Source organism: Peromyscus maniculatus, chromosome 6 (assembly GCF_049852395.1).
Source record: "Peromyscus maniculatus bairdii isolate BWxNUB_F1_BW_parent chromosome 6, HU_Pman_BW_mat_3.1, whole genome shotgun sequence".
Lineage (NCBI taxonomy): Eukaryota > Metazoa > Chordata > Mammalia > Rodentia > Cricetidae > Peromyscus > Peromyscus maniculatus.
Window position 1 is genome coordinate 61,211,205 of NC_134857.1, and position 26,101 is coordinate 61,237,305.

Genomic DNA, 26,101 nt, shown 5'->3' on the forward strand with positions numbered 1-26,101 from the left:
GCCTTTGGCACACTCAATACAGAAACCTCAACTAGAAATCTGCTTTCATTTTCTACATGAACCTACTCTCTTTCCTGCTAAGAAATTCCTGCTTTTATCCTTTAGATGCATGAACTGTGATAAATAAAAACTGTTAGAACAGAAGTTTGTGGCAGTTTTTGAGGAGCTATATTCTCTATGACAGCAGTGTGGTGGTATTGTGTTCCCCAAAATATTGTGTACTCTAATAAATTTATCTGGCGTCAGAGAACAGACAGCCACTAGATACAAAGGCCAGAAAATGGTGGCACTCACACCTTTAATCCTAGCATTCCAGAGATAGAAATCCCTCTGGATCTCAGTGAGTTCAAGGCCACATTGGAAATAGCCAAGCATGGTGACACACACCTTTAATCCCAGAAAGCCAGCCTTTAATCCCAGAGAGTGGTGGTAGAAAGCAGAAAGATATATAAGGCATGAGGACCAGAAACTAGAAGCATTTGGCTGGTTAAGCATTTGGCTGGTTAAGCTTTCAGGCTTTGGAGCAACACAGTTCAGCTGAGAGCAATTGGGATGAGGACACAGAAGCTTCCAGTCTGAGGAGACAAGACCAGCTGAGGATCCGGTGAGGTGAGATAGCTGTGGCTTGTTCTGTCTCTCTGATCTACCAGCATGGACCCCAATAACTCGCCTCAAGTTTGATTTTATTAATACGAACTTTTATGATTCCTGCTACACAGCAGATCACATTTCAGTCAAGAAATGGAAGGGAGAATAGAAAGAACGTGACCTAAATTGCATGTTTTTCTCCATCTTCATTTTCAGAGTACAGACTCTTCATGTATTCAAAGACATGGCTTCAGGGACAGTCCCAGAAGCTTTGCCTCCTGATCCTGCCTGTTTAAAAAATAAATTGGGGTCTTGAGTCCAGACCAACTAACCCAAAATCTTCAACATCACTCACCAATGAAATCAGAAATCAACTGTAGAGTCATCATTTAGAAAAATACATTGAGCACCAAGGTAATAACAGCTATTGAAGATCCTGAGCTAGAACTTACTGTATTATCAGTTGTTTCATTTATAGAAAAAAAAATTCAGGATTGCGTTTATTAGTTTTATGTCAACTTGACACAAGCTAGAGTTATCTTAGGGAAAAAACATTGATTGAGAGAACACCTCCATAAAATCCAGCTTCAGGGCATTTTCTTATTAGCGATTTGTAGGGGAGGGCCCAGACCGTTGTAGCTGGTAGTCCTGGGTTCTATAAGAAAACAGTCTGAACAAGCCATGATGGGTAAACCAATAAGCAGTATTTCTCCATGGCCTCTGCATCAGCTCCTGCCTCCAGGTCCCTGCCCTACATGAGTTCTTGCTGTCACTGCTTTTGATGATTAACTGTTATGTGGAACTGTGAGTGAAATAAACTCTTTCCTCTCCAAGTTGCTTTTGATCATGGTATTTCATCACAGCAGTAGCAACTCCAACTAGGACAGCCCTCATCTCTGCCTAAGCATGCATAGGATGTTAATAGTCTTGTTAAGATCCAAGACTATTTTACAAAGAAGTTCATAATGACCATGTTTTCCACACTCACACCACATAAAGGAAGATTCCAAATTTAAGGAAAAGAATAAATCTTACCATTGTGAAATGATTTTTTTCTTACTACAGATAGTGGTCTTGCTTCCTCCCATTAGATGTTTTGGCTGACATTTGTGCTGAAACTAAACCAGTCAACTCAGCTTTCAGGGTTTTGTTTTTTTTTTTTCTTTATTGCTTATCTTTCAGTCCCATCATGAGCTAACAATAATCAAAATACAGGTGCTTCTGTGGCTGACAACAAGCTGTACTCCATTCTCACCAGCCGTCTTTGCCTGCTGCCCTGCCCTCACACTCTGCTAATTCCCAGCTTTTTTTTCCCTAAGAGTAATTATATCAAGAATTTTCTCACTGGATCCTTTGTATTTCTGAGTATTAAAAAATTCTGCCAGAGATGATCTTTCCGCAATTCCTTATCATCGTATTGCTTCTTGTTTCCTATATCTCAGCTTTGATATCACATTGCCTAGGTTCCCTCCTTGTTCAGCCTACCTACTGTGGTATCTATTTCTCATTGCTTCATCATATCCCCCTAGTAGTTACTTCAGAGCTAACAGCCCATTGGATGATTCTGGGTTTTTTGTTTTTGATTTTTTTTTTTTTTTTGGTTTTTTTGAGACAGGGTTTCTCTGTATAGCTTTGAGCCTTTCCTGGGACTCACTTGGTAGTCCAGGCTGGCCTCGAACTTATAGAGATCCGCCTGGCTCTGCCTCCCGAGTTCTGGGATTAAAGGCGTGCGCCACCACTGCCCAGCTCTGGGTTTTTTGTTTTTGTTTTTGTTTTTGATTTTTTTTCTGCTGATTTGTATGTAACTTGCTGACTCTGCTGATTGAGGCTCCATAAAAGCAAACATCCTTCCTGTCTACACCATGATCCTTCCTAGTAGAGCGATAACTATGGGCCATCAAGTACAAACCATTGTAAGCATCACAAACAATTGCCTAATGCTGTTTCCACTATGCAGAGAGACAACTAATGTTCATCTGCCTTCAATGCTTATTGTGTTCTTTAGATTGTTAATCTGGCTTTTCTAGAAAGGAGATGCACAAGAAAAGTGGAAAAGACAGAACAAAACTCAAGTCCTACCGCTTATTTTCTCAAGAGAGCTTAAGGTCCTGTGATCTAGATCTTTTTCACATACAGGAGAATAATTAAAGAAAATTGGAATTTAATAAAATGTTCCCTCCTTCATCTGTCTGGGGGTAAATTTGTATTTCTAAGAACACGCATTTTAATTTTGATTCAGTTTTATCCAGATTTTAAATTTCAGATTCATACCCAATTCTTTTGAATCCAAAGCGCTTTTTCAGCCATGGGAATTGCAAACACTGCAAAGGGAGATAAAATTCTTCAAGCACCATCAGATTACTAAAATAATACTGTTGGCATGGACAAAAGTGGCTCAAATCAAATGTACTCTATTCTTCTTATTCACAGACCCTGTACTTGTGAATTTTCTGTACCTGAAATTTACCTGCAGCTACCAAGCCAGTTTCTTATAAGCACACCCATGGCTGCTAACAGATATAATCAGAGGATATCGAGTTGCCACCCACATGTTACCAGCTGAACAAGAGACACTATACCTTTATATCTGAATTGTCCTACCAAAAACAAGTGCCCCTTGGGAAGCCTATTGGGTACTATGCTACATGCCTTCTGATACTCTTGTGTGGAGATTTTGTTCTCTGCCATGATCCTCAAGCTCACAGGTGAAGTCCAATGTAGTATTGCTGAGCACAAGAAGGCCTTGATGTGTCTTATAAAATCAAGTTACATACAACCAAGGTTGCTTCCCTTCAGCCCTTTGTTATAGGGAATTTGGAAGCTGAACAAGCCTTGGTTTCCTTCATCAATTGTTTGTATTTGCTTTTGAGTATTTTATTTTATCATTACCCTCATATGTGTTAAATAACACACAAAGATTTAACCTGTCTTAATTTTAGTACTCAAGTTCTAGAAATGAAATTTATAGGTATCTTTACATGGAAAATTCAAAAGTCATATTCCAAACATAAAATATTGTACACACACATACAAACACACACAAGGTGAAACAGTGTTGCCAGCATATATAGTCTCCCAACACAATGAGGCAGCAAAGATCAAAAGTAGTAAATATATGATTTTATAGAACTATTGCAAAAAAGCAAGAAAAACAACAAACTGAAGTAATGATGCCAAAAGAATGAAATGAGAATGATAGTGAGCAATGCACACTCAAAACATCCCATGTTATTTTCCAGATTTTATTGACTATTTGTTTCCTTGTTTTAAGGTTGTTATGGTTTTCTGTGTTGTTTTCATATGACTTACAATGACATATTGCTAACCTCACAGATCATTATATTGATCACGCCTCATCAGGGAAGCATTTGCAATAGATGTTAATTAACACAAAGACCCACAAATGCATAATGTGCAGAGAATGAGAGAGTGTGGAATGCTCAGCCCTGAAAGGCATGTCAACATCAAACCCTTTCCCTTAAGCCTCAGGGATCTATGTGGGGAAAGAACAGAAAGACTGCTGTAAGAGGCAGAAGTGATGCTCGATTTTAAGGCAACAGCATTTCCCCATCTATAAAAGGGATGATGAACATATGAATGCAGCATCACTTATAAAACCATGCTTATCTTCCATATGCAGTCACACACCTATAATACTAGGACTTCAGAGGCTAAGAGTTCTAGGTCAGCCAGTTCTACATAGCAAGTTCCAGGCCAGTCTGAGCTATATAGTAAGACCCTGTCTCTAAAACCAGATGAATAACAACAATAAAATGAAGTTTTAGTTCTTCCAATGAGTTTCTGTAGTGGGTAGCCATTCCAGCTTGGTTCTGGAAGTTCCAACCCCCATTGAGACTCTGGCAACTGTCACGCCTACGAGGCGGGGCGAGGGGAGGCGCCTGGGGACCGGAGAGCTGGATGGGCCAGCGTTCGCTCTGGGCGCTCTCTCGGTGCCTGAATGCTGACCGGTGCAGATTGACTGTGCAGAGCTCTGGAGAACACCGCTGGACTGCATTACACCTTCCCCAGACCCTGCGACCTACCCATTACTTAATTTGTGAGTTATGCCATTTAATAAATATCCTTTTAACTACGTGGAGTGGCCAAAATAATTTCTCTAATAAGTTTCTACAGTGTTTTGTATTTGAAAATGGTTTTATTTATATACAAATAATGGGCAACATTGTATCCATAAAATTTGTTCTCCAAAAAACTATTAAGAACTCTTTTTTTTCTTAAAGGAAATCACACAAAACATTTTAAAAGGTAGCAAGATTTTTCTCCTTCTAGATCCTGCTGGGCTGAAAAGAGAGGAGAGTTTGGCTAGGAGTCACAACTCAGAATTGAGCATTCACCAAAGCAGAAATAATAAAGCAGTATTCTGGCAAAATTCATTCAACACCCCTCCTTGACATCCACAGCTGTCAATTAGAATGGTTGCAGCAGGCCAAGTAGCCCAACATAATTCAGCTGCCTTATATACAGCTATGACACTACCAAACAGAAATACTAAATCAAAATGAAAGAGATTGAGGTTGTCATGGGAAATGTTAGTTCCTTGCAATAATCTCCACTTCAATAACCCTAGCAAGCAAAGTATCCTACTGCAAGGATGCATACAAGCTGTGCACAGGTAGTCAATGATGACTATGAAGGGGACAAAAGATCAGCTGAGTAACTTATTTAAACATAACCCTTAATCCAGTATTAGAATTGGTTAAATGTCTACATAGACAAACAAATGAGTGTAACAGAATTTATTTTATTTCATAGTAGTGAAAACATTTAAGAGTATAATATAAATTGATAGACAGTTGGTTTATATTCAAGTGTTTCTATTATAGTAAATACATTTGAAAGGAGAAAGGTAAGGTTCAACTTAGAAGACATAATAATCAAATAAAGAAAATGCCCTATGTAAACACTTGCTAAGTCTTTCTCAGATATTTGGGGAGGGGTGCTTTCGAACCAAGCTCCTATAAAAGTAGAGTTTTAAAAAATTTCCCTGTATGCCGGGCGGTGGTGGCGCACGCCTTTAATCCCAGCACTCGGGAGGCAGAGGCAGGCGGATCTCTGTGAGTTCGAGGCCAGCCTGGGCTACCAAGTGAGTTCCAGGAAAGGCGCAAAGCTACACAGGAGAAACCCTGTCTCGAAAAAAAAAAAAATTTCCCTGTAATCTATGAGGAGATAAAAGAGAAAGAAGCAAAAATTAGAACTTTAGAACATCTGAAAACAGTGGGGAGGCAAGTTATTCCTTCCAAGCCTAAGGAGATGCAATTTTAGTCAGAAGCCAAAACCTTGGGAAGTCTTCGATCATATGTGAAAGGAACAATCAAAACCCCGGACCCCATAGAGCTCAGAACATTTACCTCCAGGACATTTTTTTCTTATATATTCATTTAAGGATGACTTTGACACAAACAAATAGAAGGATGAGAAGGAACAGGGAGCAGCAGCAGGAGCAGGAGCAGAAGAAGAAATCAATGAATCCTGGGGAAAGGTTTCCAAACCAGGAAAGAAGAATAATTCCAAGTCATCCCAGAACACTTACACCTGTCTCAAAGGATAATAATCTCAAATATCAGATGATAAAGAACTCACAGGGGGCGTTGCCCAGTCAAACAGCAGACACAAAGATTTTCTGAAGGAGACAAAATAAGGTAAACTCCAAAGATATAAACTCACACAGTGTATAGAGAACAATGCAATACCTAGAAACTCTTAGATGTTTTTAAAAATATTTGCGGAGAGATGTCCAACACAAAATGAACTCATGGGTATTTTTGTAGACTTTTTGTCTTGTATTGCTTTGTTTGGGAAGTTTTGTTTCACCCATCTTTTGTTTATATTTGATTTCTGATTTCAAGTTTGTATAGGATGTGTGTGTGTGTGTGTGTGTGTGTGTGTGTGTGTGTGTGTGTGTGTGTGTTTCTGGTGCTTTTTTGTCTTTTGTTCTTATTTTTTCTTATGTATTTGTTTGGTTTTTGTTTGTTTGCCTGTTTGTTTTCTAAAGAAAGAGAGAAGGAAGATGTGGAATCAAATCAGTGGGGAGGTGGGCAGGATCTGCAAGAGGTTGGAGGAGGGAAAACCTTGATCAAAATATGTCCTTTGAAAACTATTTTCAATTAATAAAGAGAAAGAAAGTATTGGTCAAAAATATAGAACCTATATTTAAATATAGATAAAATTAAAAAAAACTATATCCAAATGAACGCTTTCAAATTAGGATGTAATTGATCTTGAAAAAACTGGAAGGCCTTCTAGGAAACAAAAATGTGAATGAGCAAGAAGAAAACACAGATGAAATCATGAGGAAGGTATCAATCGGTGATTCCATTAAAATAATGTATGTCTATAATACCTATGGTGGAATATATGTAGACATATGCATGTATACAATTGTTTTAAGTATGTTTGTTCTGATAAAGAAAACTGGATTTAAAGCATATTAAGAGTTATTCTAGTAAAGAAATATATTTTCAACATCAGAAAGACCGTGCCACTCATAGTTAGCTATTCATGTATCTGGATTTAACAAAATACAAAGGAAGTCTTCAGAAAGGTAGAGACTGTGAGGCAGCTATCCAAGAAGAAGGGCTTCCTTAGATGTTAAAGTCACATAGTAGATGAAGGTATTTGACAATTTTGAACATTAGGAAAGAGGAAAATGCTGTAAAATTGAGAAACCTAAAAATATTACAGTATTTATTTCTACAGTGAATATTAACAACTTAAGTACGCATTATTATGCAAATAACACTGATTTCTCAGCTATTGTGTAAGCCTACAAATTAGATATGCACATACTGAACTGATTAATCATAAACATGAAGCAACATATTCTCAAACTTTATTTTCTAAGGAATATATATTAACTTGAAGTAATATATTTGAAGTAACACAGCTTTTTAAATAAAGTAAACTTAATTTAAAGTAATTCATCTCAAACTCTAAAACCCTATCAACTCGGAAAGCACACAATTTTTAGGTAACCTACAAATGTAAAACAAGAAATATGGTTTCCAATATATTATAAATTGTAATAGAAAGCAACAGACATGACAAAATCAACAGCATCATTGTGTTATTATTGCCAGCTAGTATGCACTAGGTGAGGAGTTTTCTGTTGTCTCTTTGTTGTGATTGTAGGTTTAAATAAGTATACAGTGTATATAAGTAAACAGTGGAGAATAAAATTTCCAGAACTAAATTAAATGCATGCACCTTTGAAGTAATAATATTCAAAGAGTATTCTTTCTTCTAAATCAAAGGGAAAATAGTAAGCTCAGTGGGGGAAAAATGAGTAAGTTTTTATTGGCCAGAGATGATACCTGCAGTGGACATCACTGGCGGTCACAAGCACAGAGCTCCCTTTGTGATACCAAGGTCACTCTTCTCCTCTTTGGAGAGTGTGCAGCTGTCTTAAACAATGATAGGTCAGCTACAGTGATGTCTTCCTCACTGAAGGAAAGCAGTAAATCACTGAATATGAAGCTACCTCATCCCACTTATCCATACTACACGGAATAACTAAGTGTCAACAATTCAATAGAAAATTTTCAAAGGCATTAATGAAAATTGGACAAAGACCTTCATAAAATATTTTATTATATATAAATATGTACTAAGCATAAAAATCATTTCATAAATTAAAATTAGGATTTTTAGCTACCAAATATATAAAAGATTCACTTAATTTAACAGTGATGTTGATTGAAGGTCCAGTAGACTAGCTGTTTCATGGTCTGGTGTGGTATTACAAATTGGCGAGAATTCTCTGAGTGTGTAACAGAAATCTTCAACTAAACCTTTCATGGCTTTTACTCCAGTAACTCTACTACACTCACCAGTGTTAGGAAAATATAGAAGAATTTTTGTTTGCAACAATATTTTATTCAGATATCCCAAAATATCTGAAGAAAGGTGAAGAAGACTGGAGATATTTAAGTCCTTATCCAGATATATATTATGAAGCAATGCAAGTTAAAATTTCAAACATCTTTAATGTCATCAACTGTAGTTAACATATAAAACAAGTACAAAAATATCTGGGAAAACATATTAGTGGCAATAACTAATTATCATTTAGGTAAAATTATACATATTTTTCTCTACGTTTCCCAATTTTCTGCTTTAAAATTTTACTATTTTTTTTTTTCGGTTTTTCGAGACAGGGTTTCTCTGCGTAGCTTTGCGCCTTTCCTGGAGCTCACTTGGTAGCCCAGGCTGGCCTCGAACTCACAGAGATCCGCCTGGCTCTGCCTCCCGAGTGCTGGGATTAAAGGCGTGTGCCACCTCCGCCCGGCAAAATTTTACTACTATAAGTAGGCCAGGGAAGATTTTCACATCAATTTTGGAATTATCAGTGCTAGAGAGATGGCCCAGACGTTAAGGGCTCTGGATGCTCACCCAGAGGACCTGGGATTGATTCCCAGCATCCACAAGAGAGCTCACAACCATTTGCAGCTCCAGTTCCAGTGGATCTGACACTTCCTTTTAACTCATTAGGCACCAGGCACACAAGCGGTGCACAGACATATAGGTAGACAAAACAGCCATAGACATAAAGTTAAATAAATCTTTAAAATTATTTTCAATTAAATAGTCTCACTCAGTGTTGGAGGAAATGAAGCTATGTTGTTCATTAAATATATTTTCCAAGATTTTGTGTTAGAATTCTGCTAATAAAATAATACTTTTACTCTGCCTTCAGGAAAAATCCTTTCTAACTCCATAAAAATATCTACTCAAATGTGAACTGATGACTACAGCCTTGCAGAAACTGAATGTAATATATTGTTTAAACTTACATTGAAAGACAGAAATAACTTTCCGTTTTAATACCTATAGAAAGGCTGTTCAAAAACCGCACTCCTAGACCCTTGTCACCTTCAGCCTTGTTACTAAGGCCAAGTGACATTCACAGTTCCGTAAAACAAAGTGGTTAAAGATTTACAGGTTTTCCTGATACTGAGCCCAAACTACACTGCTCTTGCCAGGCACCATAATACAGGTTGAAGATTTTTATTGCTGCATGTAACACTTTAGCATTTTCTTTAGCGTTTCGGTTGAAACTCTTTTTCTCCTACAGAGAGCTTCTTGTTGGGATATTTGAGAGAACGGTGGTCTCAAGACAAGAGGCACAGCAAACTTCACATTAGCAGATAAAGCCACGAGTATCTGAGATCATTTCCAATCATTTGTCACGTGTGGACTATGCTCTTTAAATATTACATTGTGAGCACATGCATATTGCTGCACTGAATTAACTTCAAAGGGATGTTCAGAAACCAAGTCATAATCACAACCCATTACTTAAACTTGATATGGGTTAGGGAATATGCAAACCAAGAGCCCATTTAAGTGGTAATGGTACTGTGACATGAGCCAAAAAACATAATAAAATCTTCTATTTATCCCTCTGGGCTCAACTAATGTTCAAAATGTGAGACACTCTTTTATTGATCTGAGACCTTGCAACATAAAAGCCCAATTTATGATAACTGCACTCCTCGGGAAACAAATATCTTGTATAACTTTACATTCCTTTGACTGTAATAGAGTTCTGATCTTGTTTATTTTTCAGTGCAAATTCTCTTTGCTTTTAACTCTTTGAGGAACTATTTAATTAAAAAGAAAATCTGGTAGATTTCAAATCAAGAAATTAAAATAGAATTTTATATACGTGACAATTGTCTAACCTTTTGAGAAACAAAGGAGCTGGATTATTTGGTTCTCTGTGTATAATAAATGAATTAAAATGATTTGCTTTCAATCAAGAAAGTCAAAATTGACTTGATATGAAATATAAGTATAGGCAGATTTATCTCTTTACACAAGTACAAGTTGGAAAATCCTTTCTAAGCAAAGCACAAAGACCACACACAATAAAATTCTAAATTTAAATATGTAGACTTTAAATTGAATATACTCAAAAAAATGTAAAGTAAAATAAGGATTCATGAGCAGATTTAAAAGATAGGGAACTAAAAGGATAAAAGGACTTCAAAGGTGGAAGTATATATTGCTTTAATGTATCTGCAGATGATAAATGGGCACCACACTCCAAAAATACAGTAAACGAAACTATGATGAGGTATGCACGTGCATACTTTATTTATAACAAACACACATACATATACAGATGCATAGACACACACAGAGAGAGAAATGCAAATGAACATCCTGCTTTAAAATTATGTAAAAAAAAAATATAGCCAAAGCAAAGTTTTAAAAGGATTAACTCAAACACTAACAAGCAGAAAGTAGTATCAAAGACTTTTATACATTGTAGGTAGGATTATAAATTGATGCCTTATTTTAACAACCAGCAAAATTTGGCTGGGCGGTGGTGGTACACGCCTTTAATCCCAGCACTCAGGAGGCAGAGGCAGGTGGATCTTTGTGAGTTCAAGGCTAGCCTGGTCTACAGAGTGAGATCCAGGAAAGGCGCAAAGCTACACAGAGAAACCCTGTCTCAAAAAAAAAAAAAAAAACCCTAGCAATATTTAAATACTAATATTATTTGCATACAATTTATTATGCTCTTAACTGTTTCCTTTCCAGTTCTATCTGCAGATAATTAAAATAGACAGGATGAGAGAATATACATTGGTGATTGACATGTACTTAGCATGTGCAAGGCCCTGGGTTCTATCCACAGCACACATAAATGATGTCCATTTAAATAACTAGACAGGAAAAGAAGAAAATACTCATCAACAAAACGCAGGATGAATAGCACACTTCTGAGCAGTAAGTACAAGGACAATAGCTGTGCTACTAATGAAATGCTCTGACTTATGTTGAACAAGAGGTGATCAAAATAAAGAACACTGTATATTATTTTCCCATTTCTAGAAGCTTGTGATAGGGATTATTTTGGACAAATGGGTGGGGTGCATGTAAGAATCAGTACGACTCCATTCCCTTTGCAGCATTTTGAAAGTATGCATGAGTAATTTTGAATGTAATCTTCAACATATTTTAATAATTATTTGGATATTTCATATATGCATACAATGTGTTTTGGTCATATTCTCCCCCTCTTCCCTCAATTCCTCACAAATCCCACTTGTCACGATTTTTCCCACTGACAGGTACTTGACATTTCAGTTTGTATTACTCTGTAGGGCCATTTCCCCTCCCCTTCGTTTGAAATACTCTCTTTCTTTCCCTCACAGAGTCAAATTTGTGTTACTCTTACACTCAGGTATGAGGGCAGCCACTGTAGTGCGTTTTACCTACCAGGGGCCATATCTTTAAAGATATGACCTTCCTTCTTCTGGAAGACAAGCACAGCTAGCTGAGAGTTGATGAGTGTATCCATCCTGTCATGGTCAGAATACACTGTTTATCTCCAGTTCTCCTCATGTCTTCTATATACTACAAGCCTTGTAATAAATGCCTATAGAGTCAAAATTCAAAAGTACTATATAGCTTAAATTTATCATATATCACCCAAAACATCAACATTTAAGCAATTCCTTAGTATAATTTCATTTAAACAAAACACAAAAGCTGCATTAATTTTTTAAATAATCATGATTTCTACACCAGAAACTTTCAAACTGTTGTATGATCAATGTTTGGATTGTATGGTTTGTTTTAAAAGATATTGTGGTAAGGTATTTCTGTTTCTTAGCTTATTCAGTATAGGTATCCACATTAGCATTTGGAAACCTGCTATAACCCTCACCATTGTAAAACTCACAGCTCTATTATTCAAAACCAAGATAAGCCCGGGCGGCGGTGGTGGCACACGCCTTTAATCCCAGCACTCGGGAGGCAGAGGCAGGCGGATCTCTGTGAGTTCGAGGCCAGCCTGGGCTACAGAGTGAGTTCCAGGAAAGGCACAAAGCTACACAGAGAAACCCTGACTCAGAAAACAAAAACAAAACAAACAAACAAACAAACAAAAAACCAAAAAAAAAAAAAACAAGATAATCTAGCAGTATGTAAGGAACAAAATTTATTTATTTACACTCATGTATTTAAAGACTAGCAAACAAGTTGATATCAGTTCAAAGTATATTGAAGTGTTGTGGCAATCAAAGAAAATAAAAACATAATAAACATGCAAATTGTTGCTTCACATTTGACTCAAAATATTCTTTGCAGAACTTCAATTAACATTATAATTATCAACAATAGTATTTTCATTTGGACAACCTTTTTTGTTTCAACAAAATGTGCTAAGTCAGTACTTAAAATAATGACTTTTCACCTTCAAAGTCATTTTTGTTCTAGTCACAAATTTGGCAATTATCAGTTCTACTTTTAAATTACTTTGATTCAAATCTAGATCCAAGGCATAGCAAAAAAAAAAAAAAATTATCCAGAAACAGTAACTATACCTCCTAATACAATGATTGTCTAGGTGACCTAGATTAATTAGTAATTTCTTTTGCCAAAAGACCTTGAACCATCAATAATTTCTGATGTATGAACCTTATCTTGTTTTTCTCACTTTTTGATATTACTGAAATGAGCAGTGTAGAACATATATCCACAAAATATTTGACAAGGAAAGACAGACAAGTCCTGTGATGCCTTTTAGTGCATCTAAACAGGATCGACTTTGTGCTCTGCAGACCAACACTTCTCTTCTATGCCCTGCATTCTGCCTCAGGCTTGATTCCAAAGTCATGAATTATAACTTTTATTATAAATATATGGATTTGTCTTAACAGAGTGAATTTGCCCCAAATTCTGGCTATACCAAATTATAGTGATATAGCTGCTGTCTGTAATATGAAGTAACATTAAAATGAAAGTCTTGCAGAAAGAGGTAGTGACTAGTCTAGAAATTCCATACTATGGTAGATCACTGCCATCTTCACCCATTACTGTGACTGGGCTTCCCATCTCTTCTCCGTGTTTCCCAAAGCAAGTAAGTTCTACTCAAGTAGCTACTTGAATTATTTTTTCAGCATTCCACACATCTCAGCAGATAGAATCCACTAATAGATGCTGTCAAAAAAAGCATGACAAAGGACTCGCTAGCCATCAACAACCTACAGACTTCTGATCCCCAGGAGAGCTCAAAATGAACCTGGCAAGCATCTATTGCCTTTCTATAATGGGAACTTAACACCTTCATTATTGGTCTTTAACTGTATTAATGATGGAAGGGTAAATGAATAGTGTCAACTTATATTTTACCTTATGCCCAAATTTCAGTTCTTCTACCTATTTGTTGAAATGTAAAGAGGGATGTAGGTGAAGGATATGCAAAAAATTTTTCAGAGTGTACATGCTCAACAGTTTTCTTAACATGATAAAAAATATAATCTTTGCTACTGATATAATGCACTCATTTATAACAAATTCATTTGGGTAGTCATTTTATCTCTGAATATCCCTAACAGTATTGTCAAGTATGACAAGGGAATTGAACCTTATCTTACACAGAATAAATGTCATGTATTGCACCATGAAACTGCTAATTACATTCAAACGTATTTGTGTCAGAATTCAGAGCATTTGACTTTCCAGTCTTTCATTTATGTAAATATAATGTAATTAATTAAATAAGAGAAAGATTGGGAATCTATAACGTTCCTGATTTTGCAAAGTGTTGAGACATCTTAATCTTATGTTAGAAAGATATACTAAGAAATAGGTTTTCAACATTCTGAGGTATGATACACAGTAAAGGAAAGGGTGCAGTCCTATTCAAGGTCAACAACTCTAATTTGATGCTCACTCTCATCTGATAATAATCTAGCCTTTATTTGAAGTGGTTTCCAGCACTTATTTTGTTACTTTTCGTTGCTACCAAGTAGCATCTGTTCTGCTTGTGTATCCAAGCTGTACAAAAAGATACCAATTTGAGATTTTGTGTTTCTACTTCTCTTAGGAAGTGGTCATCAAAGATATTCACCACAGGAGGTAATAAGAAAAGTCTGTTATTTTGTGCATGTACTTGGCCAAATTCAGCCCATGAGGTTTTTTGAATGAATCTTCAAAGCAATCCTGTAATGGGTGGTGGAATCTTCTAGAGAACTGAAAGCTGAGACACCAGGAAGCAACTTGTCAGTGCCCACCCCCAGCCACAGAACTAGAATGCAGTCCCAAGTGTGCCTGGGCGTTAGGATTGTGAGTTAAAGGAACTAGTGTTTGTTTCTGAATTTTCACAGAAGAAACCCTCCCACCCTCTTCCTTACGATGTTAGCCCTTGGCGTAATTCTCAAATAGAAACCTCAAGACATTATGAACTTTTCTTGCAAAGAAGTAAAATGATACGCTTTCTTGATAACTCTTGAACTGTGGTCTAGAATCCTAAAATATCAATGACACTGTAAACTAAACAATACAAATCTGTAAAAGAAAGAGTTAAATTATGAATTTTTGAAATATCCGAGGAGTTATAAAACAATCTTCAGCAACTTTCACATAAATTAAAAGAAGACTGGAATTTATCATTTCACAAAATGTGAAATACATTTCACAAAAAGAAGATAATGTAAGTGATGAAAAATTGTGATATAAAAGCAAACATTTATCAAGTACAACTAATGAATCTGTCTGTCTGACTCTCTCTCTTACACACACACACACACACACACACACACACACACACACACACACACACACATCTCTAAACATACCACATTTGTCTCACATACAAAGAAGTACTATTATAGAAACTATTTCTGTAACATTTGGATTACTGCAAACAAATAGCCCCATTAAATACATGTAATTCACAGTAAACAGCAGACACAAAGCTTTCAATAATTATGTCTACATTGTTTCTAATTAGCACTGTGAAATTCTATTTAGCAAAGTCTCCAAACAGATTGACCAAATTTTCCCCATAATGCAATCTTATTTTTTCATAATGAAATTATTCACTGTACTCTTCAAATAATTCTCTTAAAATTGGTTTTGTATGAAGCAGTTGAATATGACCTTAATCCTACTACTTGGGAAGCTGAGGCAAAAGGATGCCAAGATTGAGCCTGGACTTATTATCAAGACACTGACTGAAATAAAGTAGTAATCCTTAATGACCCCAAAATATTGGAGAACTGTCAATAATTTTGTAAAATATTTTATGACATTAGAATTTTAAGTAGTAGAATTATTTTAAAAAAAATCTCCATTTAAAACATTTACATTGTTAAATTTTGTAGTGATTTAAAATACCATTGTTTATTTAATAGCTAGCTTGCTGTTATGTAAATGTGTGGATGATAATGAACAGAAATGCTTTATTAGTGTTAACATGAACTGGAATTTAGACTTTCTTATTCTTCTTGAGATAAGTCCCACTGGCGTTTATCAATCAGTTGCGGAATGGCTGCACCTGACAAGCCCATTGTGCCACACTGCCTAAAATATGATACTTTCCAAAACTTTTCTGTTGCTGCTTTATCTCCAATTTTCAAGGACGATGTTTCCCATTCCCGAATAATAAAATACCTAATATGTTTGGCTGAACAAATATACCCACTGTCTTCTTATCTTATTTCCCTCTAGACATAGTAAGTCATTTCTATATCATATTAAAATTAATATTACAGTAAGAGTGCACTCTTTTGTGAAAGTTGAAGGCCAGTCCAAATGATTCACCATGGAAAAGTCCCAAGTAAAGCAAACATCAAATCAAAGTAAAGATTAAAAAACGTGAAGGATAGAGGAAAGGAAGGCCGAGTTATTCCTACAGCCCTGCCTGGTAACCAGGTTCCAGGGCACTGAGGTTCGCCTCCTTTATCTAGATGGTGTGTGTGTTCCTGCACTTGAAATCTGGTATTCGTAATAAACACCAGAGGATCTTTTTATTGCTCTGGAAATATTTGTTTTAGCCCGACTATACTGCTCACACGTGAGAAATGAAATCTATGCCATCCCATGCTTGATGCTGTCACTGCAGCCATGGAACTGGTGCCAGAGGAATGCAAATGGTTGCTAAATACAAGGAGAACTCCAGCAGAGGGTTGACGGCAGCTGGAAAAGACTGGTGGGCTGAAGACATCGTTTCTCATATCTAATTATAGAACCTAAACTTCCATGCTGAACATGGAAATGAATGATTTGTTCCGTATCCTTTTATGTAAATGAATCATTATGTAAGAAACACATGCATTTTTATTAAAATCCATAGGTGGTTCTTGGGCTGTATAAATCTATTTGTTTCACGTCTATCAGTGGAATCTGGGTATTCAGAAAAAATCAGAATAAATGTTTACAGCACAGGGATATTTTCTGATGCTTACTGAGATTTTGTTAGTAACAGTATCAGAGAACCACAAATGAAGTGCCACACATTTGAAATTAATCTTGCATGAAGGGAAGGGAAGCATCATAACATTAAGGTGACCTATTCACATTACATTAGACAGACAAAAATTTAGGACATACCTCAGTCCAACTTAGTTTGTGCTCATATTTTGATTACTGAAATAACTACAAAAGATGAAGAATTTAATGGTGTGCAGGACTAAATAGATGACATAAAACTAAAAGGTAAATTTCTGAGGAAGATTTCAGACAGTAAGATTAGTAAAATTACGCATTGCTATTGACAGAGATGATATATTCTTATATTTACAGTTATAGAAATATCAAAATATCTTAAGACACTCTTTACTTAGAAATCTCTTTCTAATATTGCCCTAGTACTTCTCAACTCTACTAGCTCTATTAAGCTGAAGACAATTTTAAATTTCAGGTACTAATTCTTAAAACTGTCCTTAGTTTTAATCTTTAAGCACTGTAGACTGTCTACCTAATTAATATGCTAATGTGAAAAATGAAATGTAACGGTAAGTTAATATACCCAAAACAATTACCAATATAAATAAAATAAGAAAAAGCAAAATTACTGGAAAATAACATAAACTATATGCACACAAGAAAACAAAAAGGCATGTCCACAATATAACCACAATACACACACGTATATGCACATACACACAGTGCAAATAGAGTAATTGTTCCAAAACAAGAAATTATTCCCATAAATATCTCATTTCTAAATGTTTTCTAAATAACACAAATTTTTAATTCTGGATATTTCACTAAAGAATGAACACAAAAATTATTCTATGCAAAATCATAGATATTACTGGAGAAAGAGTTACTAAGAGAAAATAAGAACGGTATCCATTTTCTGGGAAATTAGTAAATCCTGTTTCAAAAACTGCCAATAAAGGTTCTTTAATTTTTCAACTGAATCCATAAAGTCTTCAATAAAATCCAGTATAAGAAAAGGGAAATATTTACTCAGAGATCCATAAATCCTGATCAATGTCTGATTCTTATACAAGATTGAAAGATGAGAAAAAAGAATAGTTCCTCATCCTAATTTAGAGTTTATGGCCTGTAGTGAAAATGAATCCTGCCATCAACTGTGTCTGTTGACTTGTCTGAAACACTGGAATAATTAGCAGACATGTGCTCTTTTCCTTACAGTTGTCAAGACTACAGGTAGTTTGAAAGTTTAAAGGGATTCTTCCACTAGATGCCAAGAGTACAAGGTAGCTGCATGAATCAGCATCCAGTTTTCACAATGTCACAGTGCAGTGGCCTGGCCCTTTAGAGGCTTGCTGTGAAACAGAAAAGCTCCCTGCATCTTGAGTCAGCAGATTGAAGCAGTTAGGTATCAAATGAGAATCCATAAAGATGCATGCTATAGCTTCATGCTATGATTTTTATTTACATACTTAGTCTCTGTCAGCCCCAAATACAACTATAACCAATTACAGTCTGATTTCTGTTTGGTGTACTCCAATTTTCTTGAAATTCCCATGATAAGTTAAGGACAAAAGTTTCAGTACAAAAATTTCAACAAGAAAATAATTATTCTGATATGAATAGGTTATTTCTTTCTTCTAATGCTTTCATTGAATATATTGATATTTAAAAAGCCAGTAATGCATCCTTCCTACTTTATGTTCATTTTCTTCATACCAGAATTTCTTATCGTAACAGCATTCGCGTTAGTTCTGGTTTCTTTAGAGTCTTGCATATTAAAGTCAATCATGGTAGTATTTAGTATATTCTCAAGGAAAATAGATATATGTGTTGGTCTAAGTAATTAATTACTATGTATATCTTATGATTAAAATTATATATACACATATATGCCCTAAACATGCATGATTCCTTCTATATTTAGTATAATAAAAGCTAGCAAGTATTAAATAATTTGATGAACACAGAAACACAATATCAACAATGTAGGACTAAAATCCAATGATAGGAAAGACATCTCAGAGCCAAAATCTTGTAAAATTAAGGCTTAAAATCTCTCTCTCTCTCTCTATCTCTCTCTTTCTCTCTCTCTCTCTCTCTCTCTCTCTCTCTCTCTCTCTCTCTTCCTCTCTCTCTCTCTCTCTCTCTCTCTCTCTCTCTCTCACACACACACACACACACACACACACACACAAGTAGCTGCATGTAAAAATGATTTTAGAATTCTTTCTCTTAAGAGATTTTATAATTTGTGCAATTCCTAAATGTCTTTGTGAATCAAGTTTACAAAAATATGTAGAATTTCCTCTTTAAAAAAATACTCTAAAGCAATCTATTTCTTAAAGTAGGTAATGAATGTTATTTTCAAACACAGTATTTTAGTTAATTCTTTCAAATCATATTTAATTGGAATTTTTTTCTGTTTCTCCAAATAAATTCATCTCTGGGGGCTTAGAAGGTATTCAGTGTGCGCAACAGTTTTATGGAGCACAATCTTTTCTCCAACATCTCCATCTGCTGGCTTAGAGGAAAAGTAAAATTTTAATTGCTATTTCTTTAAAGGTGATTTAAAAAAATTTACAATTTGTGTCCTTTATAGAATTAAAATATAAAATTCTTAAATTATTGTTAGCTAGACAAATGGTTATTTAACAGAATCATTCATTAGAATAAATAGAAACAGATTCTTACAAGCTAATTTAATATTTACTCTCTAATCCCCTAACCTTAGGAGATCAGATACTCACATGTATAACTTATTTAGAGAGTTCCTTTTTTAATGTTTTTCTAATTATTGCCACATTTAATTTTGCTAAAGTTTGCTAAACTTATGATATATAATACTTAATATTTTTCAAAAATCTATGTTGGTTTTGACAGCTATAGAAACACCAATATCAACTTATTATTTTCTTAAAAATTGAAATATTTTATTACCCTCATGAATTACTGGTGAAGAACTACTAGAGTCCATTTCCACACTTATACTAAACTACTCAGGCAAGACCTCACAGGCTGCTCCCTACTAAAAGCATGGCGTTTCCAAGGTTTTCAAAACCATTAGAAAGACCACTGAAACAAGTGGTCAGAAAACAACTGAGATTTGGAACAGGTTCACTTATTCTCCAACCATTGGAAGGCACTGGGGAAATGATCTTGGATGAATGAATGAATGAATTTGGAGGCCCCTCACTGCTTTCAACTCCTGCTCACATGATAGCCTCAATTTTCTCTCTTCTTTTAGGATTTGCATTTTCTCATAATGACGGCTTGTTCAAGCATTCATTTGAAAATTATCTTAGTACCACTTCAAGACAAAAGGAAGGAAGCGGGGAAGAGAAGGGAAAGATGTGAAAGGGAATAAAAGAAAGAAAGAGAAAGAGAGAGGGAGAGAGAGAGAGGGAGAGAAAGGTGGGGGGTGAGAAGAAAGAAAAAGACAGACATCAGAAATCTGTCTTTAATCTCCTCTGGTATCCATGGAAACAAATGGGAGCAAACAGAGCAAACAGGTACTCTCATTATTCCTTTGTGACTGAAAAGGTGTAGGAGCTGAGTGCAGCAGAGCACATTCCTGATCAGAATAAAATGACTTCCTTTCATTTAACTCAAACCATTCAGTAGACTTACTTAGATCTTTAACTCCATGTCAACCTCAACATTTCTGAGTAAATACATCCATTTCACAAATACCATTCAGTTGCTAAGCAGATCCTTTCCTTTGTCAAAATGACACCACTTAATGCTGAAGTTTTGCTTTCTTGACAAATAAATTCAATGCTTTTGATTTTTTTCTTTGCATTATCAAGATAAAGAATAAGCTACTTCAGAAGCAGGGATTGGTGACTCATGTAATTCAACATTGACTTTGGAGGAGACCTCCTTCGGTTTCTGGAGAAAATGGAAGAAAGACACCTTGATCTTATATGTCAATGTACTTAAAGATGTTGCATCCTTTCTATGAAAGAACCTGACTAAATGCAGCACACAAACAAATTATCTGCATTGGAGTAAAATCCAGAGCAGGTTTAAATGATCATGTTTAGCTTCATACATCTGACAGCAGAGACTCCCATTTATTTAACCAGGGAAGTAGTGGTTGTTTGGTTGTGCCTCACACATATGCCCCCCCACCCCCTTTCCTCCCTTTAAAGAGTTAAATTAACTTTGCAATTTCCCTTTTCCTTAGGAAAAGAAAAAAAAGAAAATGATGGAAATACTTTTCTTTGCTGGTTTTGAATTTTTTAAAGGATAAAATTAATTTTTAAATATGTAAATTGACTTTGCATAGTCCACTAGCTAATGTGGACTCTAAAAAAATCTGTCGAGAGAGCTTCGTTTCTGTAATTTTGCCTTACTAGTTGTAGGTAGTGGTCAGTAAGCTTACAGCATGTGGGCTGCAAGAGTCAAGATGCTGGATTCTTCTGGTGGCTTCTTTTTACTTCATTCCTCCATGTTTTTTTGGTGTCTGGTGGGATGATCTGTGGGTGGGGTAATTTTTTGTTCTTGGAAAGAACATTTAAAATTTTTTTGCTTCAGTATTTTTTTAAGAAAAGAAGAAATCTATAGAAAAAAATGAAGTCTCGAATATACTGGTTTCTCAGAACTATGGTTGGATATATGAAATTTAGTAGTTAAATGAAAACTGTGCACTTGTTCCATGTGTATGTAATCTCACCACATATCTTATTTCAATTCAATTTATACTAGAAATAACCCATTCACTAAATTTGGGCTTGAGGATACAAGCCACACAAACTATAATCTCTGAGCCTTAAAGAGCCCCAATACAGTGGCTCAACACCTGTTGGAATCGAGAAACACTCAATTAGTTTGGTGGATGTATCTGTTATTTTCCTAGTAAGCTCATCTCATTATATTTTTATCAATAATCAACTTCTTGACTACTAAGTATTTTCAAAATGTCTTGTCAATATCTCAGAATCTATATACATACTTACTTTGCAATGCATTGTGACAATGTATTTGTGCATATAAATACAGCTAGGTAAAATACTCAACACAGGGTCATGTCAAACTGAAACTCACAAGAGACAGAAATTTCTTGATAACACATGAACAGCCTAATTCAGTAGGTAATTAGGTCAAGTATGGACGTCTTTGACATTCACTTAAAACAGTTTCTTAGTACCTGTTACGTAATAACATTTATTGCACTGTGATGCACTTCTATAACATTCTACTACGTTTTAAATTTTATTCACTTATTTAATCGGAAGGGGCATGTGGAGGTCAGAAGACAACTTTGAGAAGTCAGTTCTCTCCTTCTGGTGTCAGGTACCCAGGGAGTAAACTCAGGTCTGCAGGTTCAATGGGAAACGCCTTCATCAACTGAGCCATCTTCTATGAGCAAATTCTCTTGTCTATCATTTCCATTTCTAACCTATTTCTCTATCATTTCTATTGCTATCTGGATTTTTCCTTAATATTAACATTTTAAGAGAATGCCTATCTTCCCAAGTTGCTCCTTTAGAAAAGCTAGAATTCTTGTCATGTAAATGACCACAATCACATTATCACCCTATTTTTTTTTTTTTTTTCATTTATCCGGGGACAGGAGTTGCAACCTGGCCTTCTTATATCCCTGGTGTTACAGAGCAGCACAGAATACATGACAGGCTTCTTAGGGGAAAGTGGGTGGGATGGCAACCGGCTGTGGGAATACTGTCGTGGGTATTTCCTCTGGTGATTTTCCGCTCTGTCTGTTACATGGGAGTCAAAGTGGGAGGTAAGCCACCTGCAAATCTTCCCCCAAATTGATATCTATGGAATGGAAGCTGAGAACATCAAGGCAGGAAACATCTGCCAGCCTGGAGGCCGGAAATGGTGGTGGCTGGGAGCACTCAGGATGCTGCCTCCATGCCGGGACCTGGCTGCTGGCCTCGGGCGACCTCCCACTTACTGGGCGACTGGGCTCAGATCATTTTGCCCAAAGCTTTGCCAGAGCGTCCTAGCGAGTTCCAGAGCCCTACGCAGAGGACAGGGACTGATATTGAGTACTGCAAATGCTAAAATGGCTGGTCTGCGACTTCTTCAGATTTTAAAACTCTGCTGGTTGCAATCGCTTCCGAGTCATTCTCATTCTCCAGTCGCCTTTGCCCAAGCCTGCAACCCTGGAACAAAGCATGCGCAGCCAGCAAGTGCTCTGGCCATCCTTGGCTCCACTTAGGCAGGAGCTTCAGTGAGCTGAGAACGGACCTAGCTTCTGGTCCTCGCCTTCCTCTTCCCTCTTCTGCTGGCGACCAGTTGTGGCTTGTTAACCCCCTTCCCTCAAGCTGGCAGACATCCCCATCACCACCCGCATCCCCCACTGTCCGCATCCTCATCCCTTCTGGGTCCCTATCAGTTTAAAATCCCTTCCCCTTCCGCACACACCAGCCAGTCAGGGCCTGCGTCAGCCTCGTGCCCGCGCCCCTCGGGTGGGCATTATGTAACAGCCCCGGGCCCAACTCCACAACCATTTTAACAACTTGTCCGGTACAATGGAAGGATGTGGGGCTCACGGAGACTGCAGGTCGGAGTTACCCTGCCAGGCTACAGGACTAAGGCAGTTCCCCCATGGGATCTGTCCAACAGTCCCACAGCGCGCCCTGGGGAACAACGTGTTCTCTGTTGGTAGGGTGCCAATAAGCGCGCAAGAGGGAGGGGGTTGGGAAAGTCTCTTTAGAGGCGCCAGAATCAAGCAAGAACCCCTTTAACCCGATAAAGACCTGTCCGAGTCCAACCCCTACCCGGTTTCTCAGTGTGCACACAGGCACACTGTTCATTGCCTTTTGCCCCTCTTCACTGCCTGCCGGCCAGTGGGGGTCCCCAAGATTACAGCCACCTTCTCTCTCTGCACCCTCACACGCACGCGCGTGTGCAGTCACTCCCACCCACACATGACAGGCCAACAACACACACACACACACACACACACACACACACACACACCATCCCACACTCGCATTCACTAGCTTTCTTTCCCTGTGCAGCACTGGAAAGACATGCATATTCATTACTTACAAGCATTGGTGACTGCGAAACTGTTGGCTACCTCCAAATTGTCGATATGGGGTGTCAGTCTGAACTCCGAAGTGGAAAACTGAACCATCCCTACCCGAAATGCACTGTATTCTTGATCAGCGCCCCTTGGAAATAGCCCCCCTGCAGAGAAGAAACAGCAAGCAAGAGAACCATGTCAGAGCCCTGGGAAGATAAGAGCGGAGCTGCTAGCTCCCAGCAACCCCGGAGTCTCTCATTCACACTAACCGCCGGGATAAACATAATCACTGAGTTGGGCAGAAAGGGTTGGACACCCAAAAGATGGTCAATGGGTCTAGGCACGGAGGAGAGTCTGAGGACGAGGAATGTTCTCCTTAATCGCAAGCTTTGCGTTCATACCCCCAGAAAATCTGAGCACACTAGAAGATGCCTTCAAGGCAGAAGTAACGCAGTCCGGGGGGTCAGAAATGAGCAAATCTTTCTCTCTATTGTGTCAAAAGGCATAGTCATTTCTTTTTGCTTCAGCCTAAGAAAATCATGTATAATCTAGGTAGTTTAAATCTGGAATGCAGTCAAGGTATGACATAAGTCTACATGACATGAATTAATTTGCCCACTGTGAACAAAGATTACCAACAAATTATGCACAATCCAAAGGCATAACACAAAAGGTACCTACCTATCTGTATGCTGTTAGAAGAGACACCAAAAATCAGTCCCCATAAAACAGGAGAAAGGAGGACAGAAATATGCATAATCTTTTGCATTTCCAAGAAAAGTAGAGCATCCACAAAATAACCCCTTTTCCCTTTTCCTTCTCTTCCTTCTTTGGCCGTTATCCTCAACAAATTAGATCCTCTGCATTTTGAGATCGAAATTTTAGCAAGGAGCTGCTAAAAACACTGAGTGGAGACAGAAGAATCCTTATTTCCCAGGTCTTGCTGGTGGCTGTTGATGCCTTGCGTCCTGTCCCCTCTCCTGAAGTCCCGAGAACTGGCTGAATGCAGTTTTCAGCTGAGCTGCCTCTGTGGTCCCGGTGTCTGGGAATATTCAACACCCTCCCATGCACTCACACAATCACCCTCTCTCGAGCTCTCCTCTCCCTCTCTCCTCTCTCACACGCGCGCGCGCACACACATATACACACACACACATACACACACACACACACACACACACAGGAAAGTCACAGAGAGGGGCAGGCAGTCTCGGGCGCGCGTGCGCGACTCGTGGCAGGCGGCGGGATCGCGCAGCCACCCCTCCCCCGCACAACGCCCCGCACCCCGCACAGCCCTGGTAGCTCCTGCGCGGTGCTGAGAAAGCTCAGCTCAAAACCGGGCAGCCTAGTGCCTCTTAGAGACCTCCAGTCTTGTGCATCTGAATTTTAGCACCGAGGACAGCGCTTCGGTCTGCGCCCAGGGCTGAGATTGCAGGGCTCTCTCTAGCTGCAGAGATGCTCTAGGCAGATCCAAATGCTGCAAAACTGATTTCCGGTTGCTATGCCTAGGAAGCTGAACTGCTGCTAATTGCTGTTGGCGGTGGAGCTTTCTTCTGCCGGGCCCTGTTGTTTTTCATTAAACAAAACGACTATGATTTGATCATCTGAAAATCCGCTTAGCAATACCGACACACTGACTTTTTTGTTACCTGACCCAGCTAAGAAGCAAACAAAATATTTCCCGAAGAGAAGATTTCCAAATTTATGAACTTTGGCTTTATATGATGTAGGCGTAATCTCGGGGAAACCCAAAATTCTATCCTTAACTACAAAAGATGACCAAAAAAGCGTACCTGGCATGAAACTTTGAAGGGCTTTATGTGGAAATACATCTTTGGAGTATGTCCCTTTGGGTTATGGTATGATTTGTTCAAGCCACACTGCCTGTGGATTGCTCTTGTACTTTAGTGAAGACTCCCTCCTACTGTAGGGTCATGTAGACTGGGCTCTTAGATGTCCTATCTTTATATGGATTGAAAGGAATCGTAGTGTCCTGGGAGGGGGAAAAATAGACCAAGCCAGTCTAGAAGGGCTGCAAGGATGCAGAACCTTTCCAGACACTTTGTTACAAACTGGATACCCCATCACATTTGGGCTTAACTTAAAAAAAATAACCACTACATCATGGAAAAAAGTTACCTCACTACAGCAAGCCTGCTTGAGCCTCTGGGAAATAAAGAATAAGTTAGAAATTAAAGTTTATGAGGAGGTCGGTAGAGAGTACTGGAGATTGTATATGCCTGTGAAACTCATGTTCAACATTTTATGGCATACCAAGCCATCTCTGTATACCTGCTGTGTCAATTCTCT

At 37.6% G+C, this 26,101-nt stretch overlaps 1 protein-coding gene across 7 annotated transcripts in view; it reads right to left on the reverse strand.

Moving 5' to 3' along the window:
- Gria2 (glutamate ionotropic receptor AMPA type subunit 2) overlaps positions 1-24,971 on the reverse strand; it is a 127,905-nt gene extending 102,934 nt beyond the window's left edge. For 5 of the 7 annotated variants that reach the window (XR_006073172.2, XM_076574291.1, XM_076574290.1 and 2 more), the window contains exons 1-2: positions 24,473-24,960; positions 23,815-23,955 (exon numbers count right to left, since the gene is read on the reverse strand). Coding sequence is in view for 6 of the 7 variants with exons in the window: in XM_076574291.1 (XP_076430406.1) it covers positions 23,815-23,955; positions 24,473-24,560 (229 nt within the window). In the remaining variant the exon portion in view is untranslated. Of the gene's footprint in view, positions 1-23,814; positions 23,956-24,472 lie in introns of all 7 variants that reach the window. The other 2 variants (XM_076574289.1, XM_076574288.1) reach the window with 1 other exon arrangement.
- Positions 24,972-26,101: the final 1,130 nt, after the last annotated feature.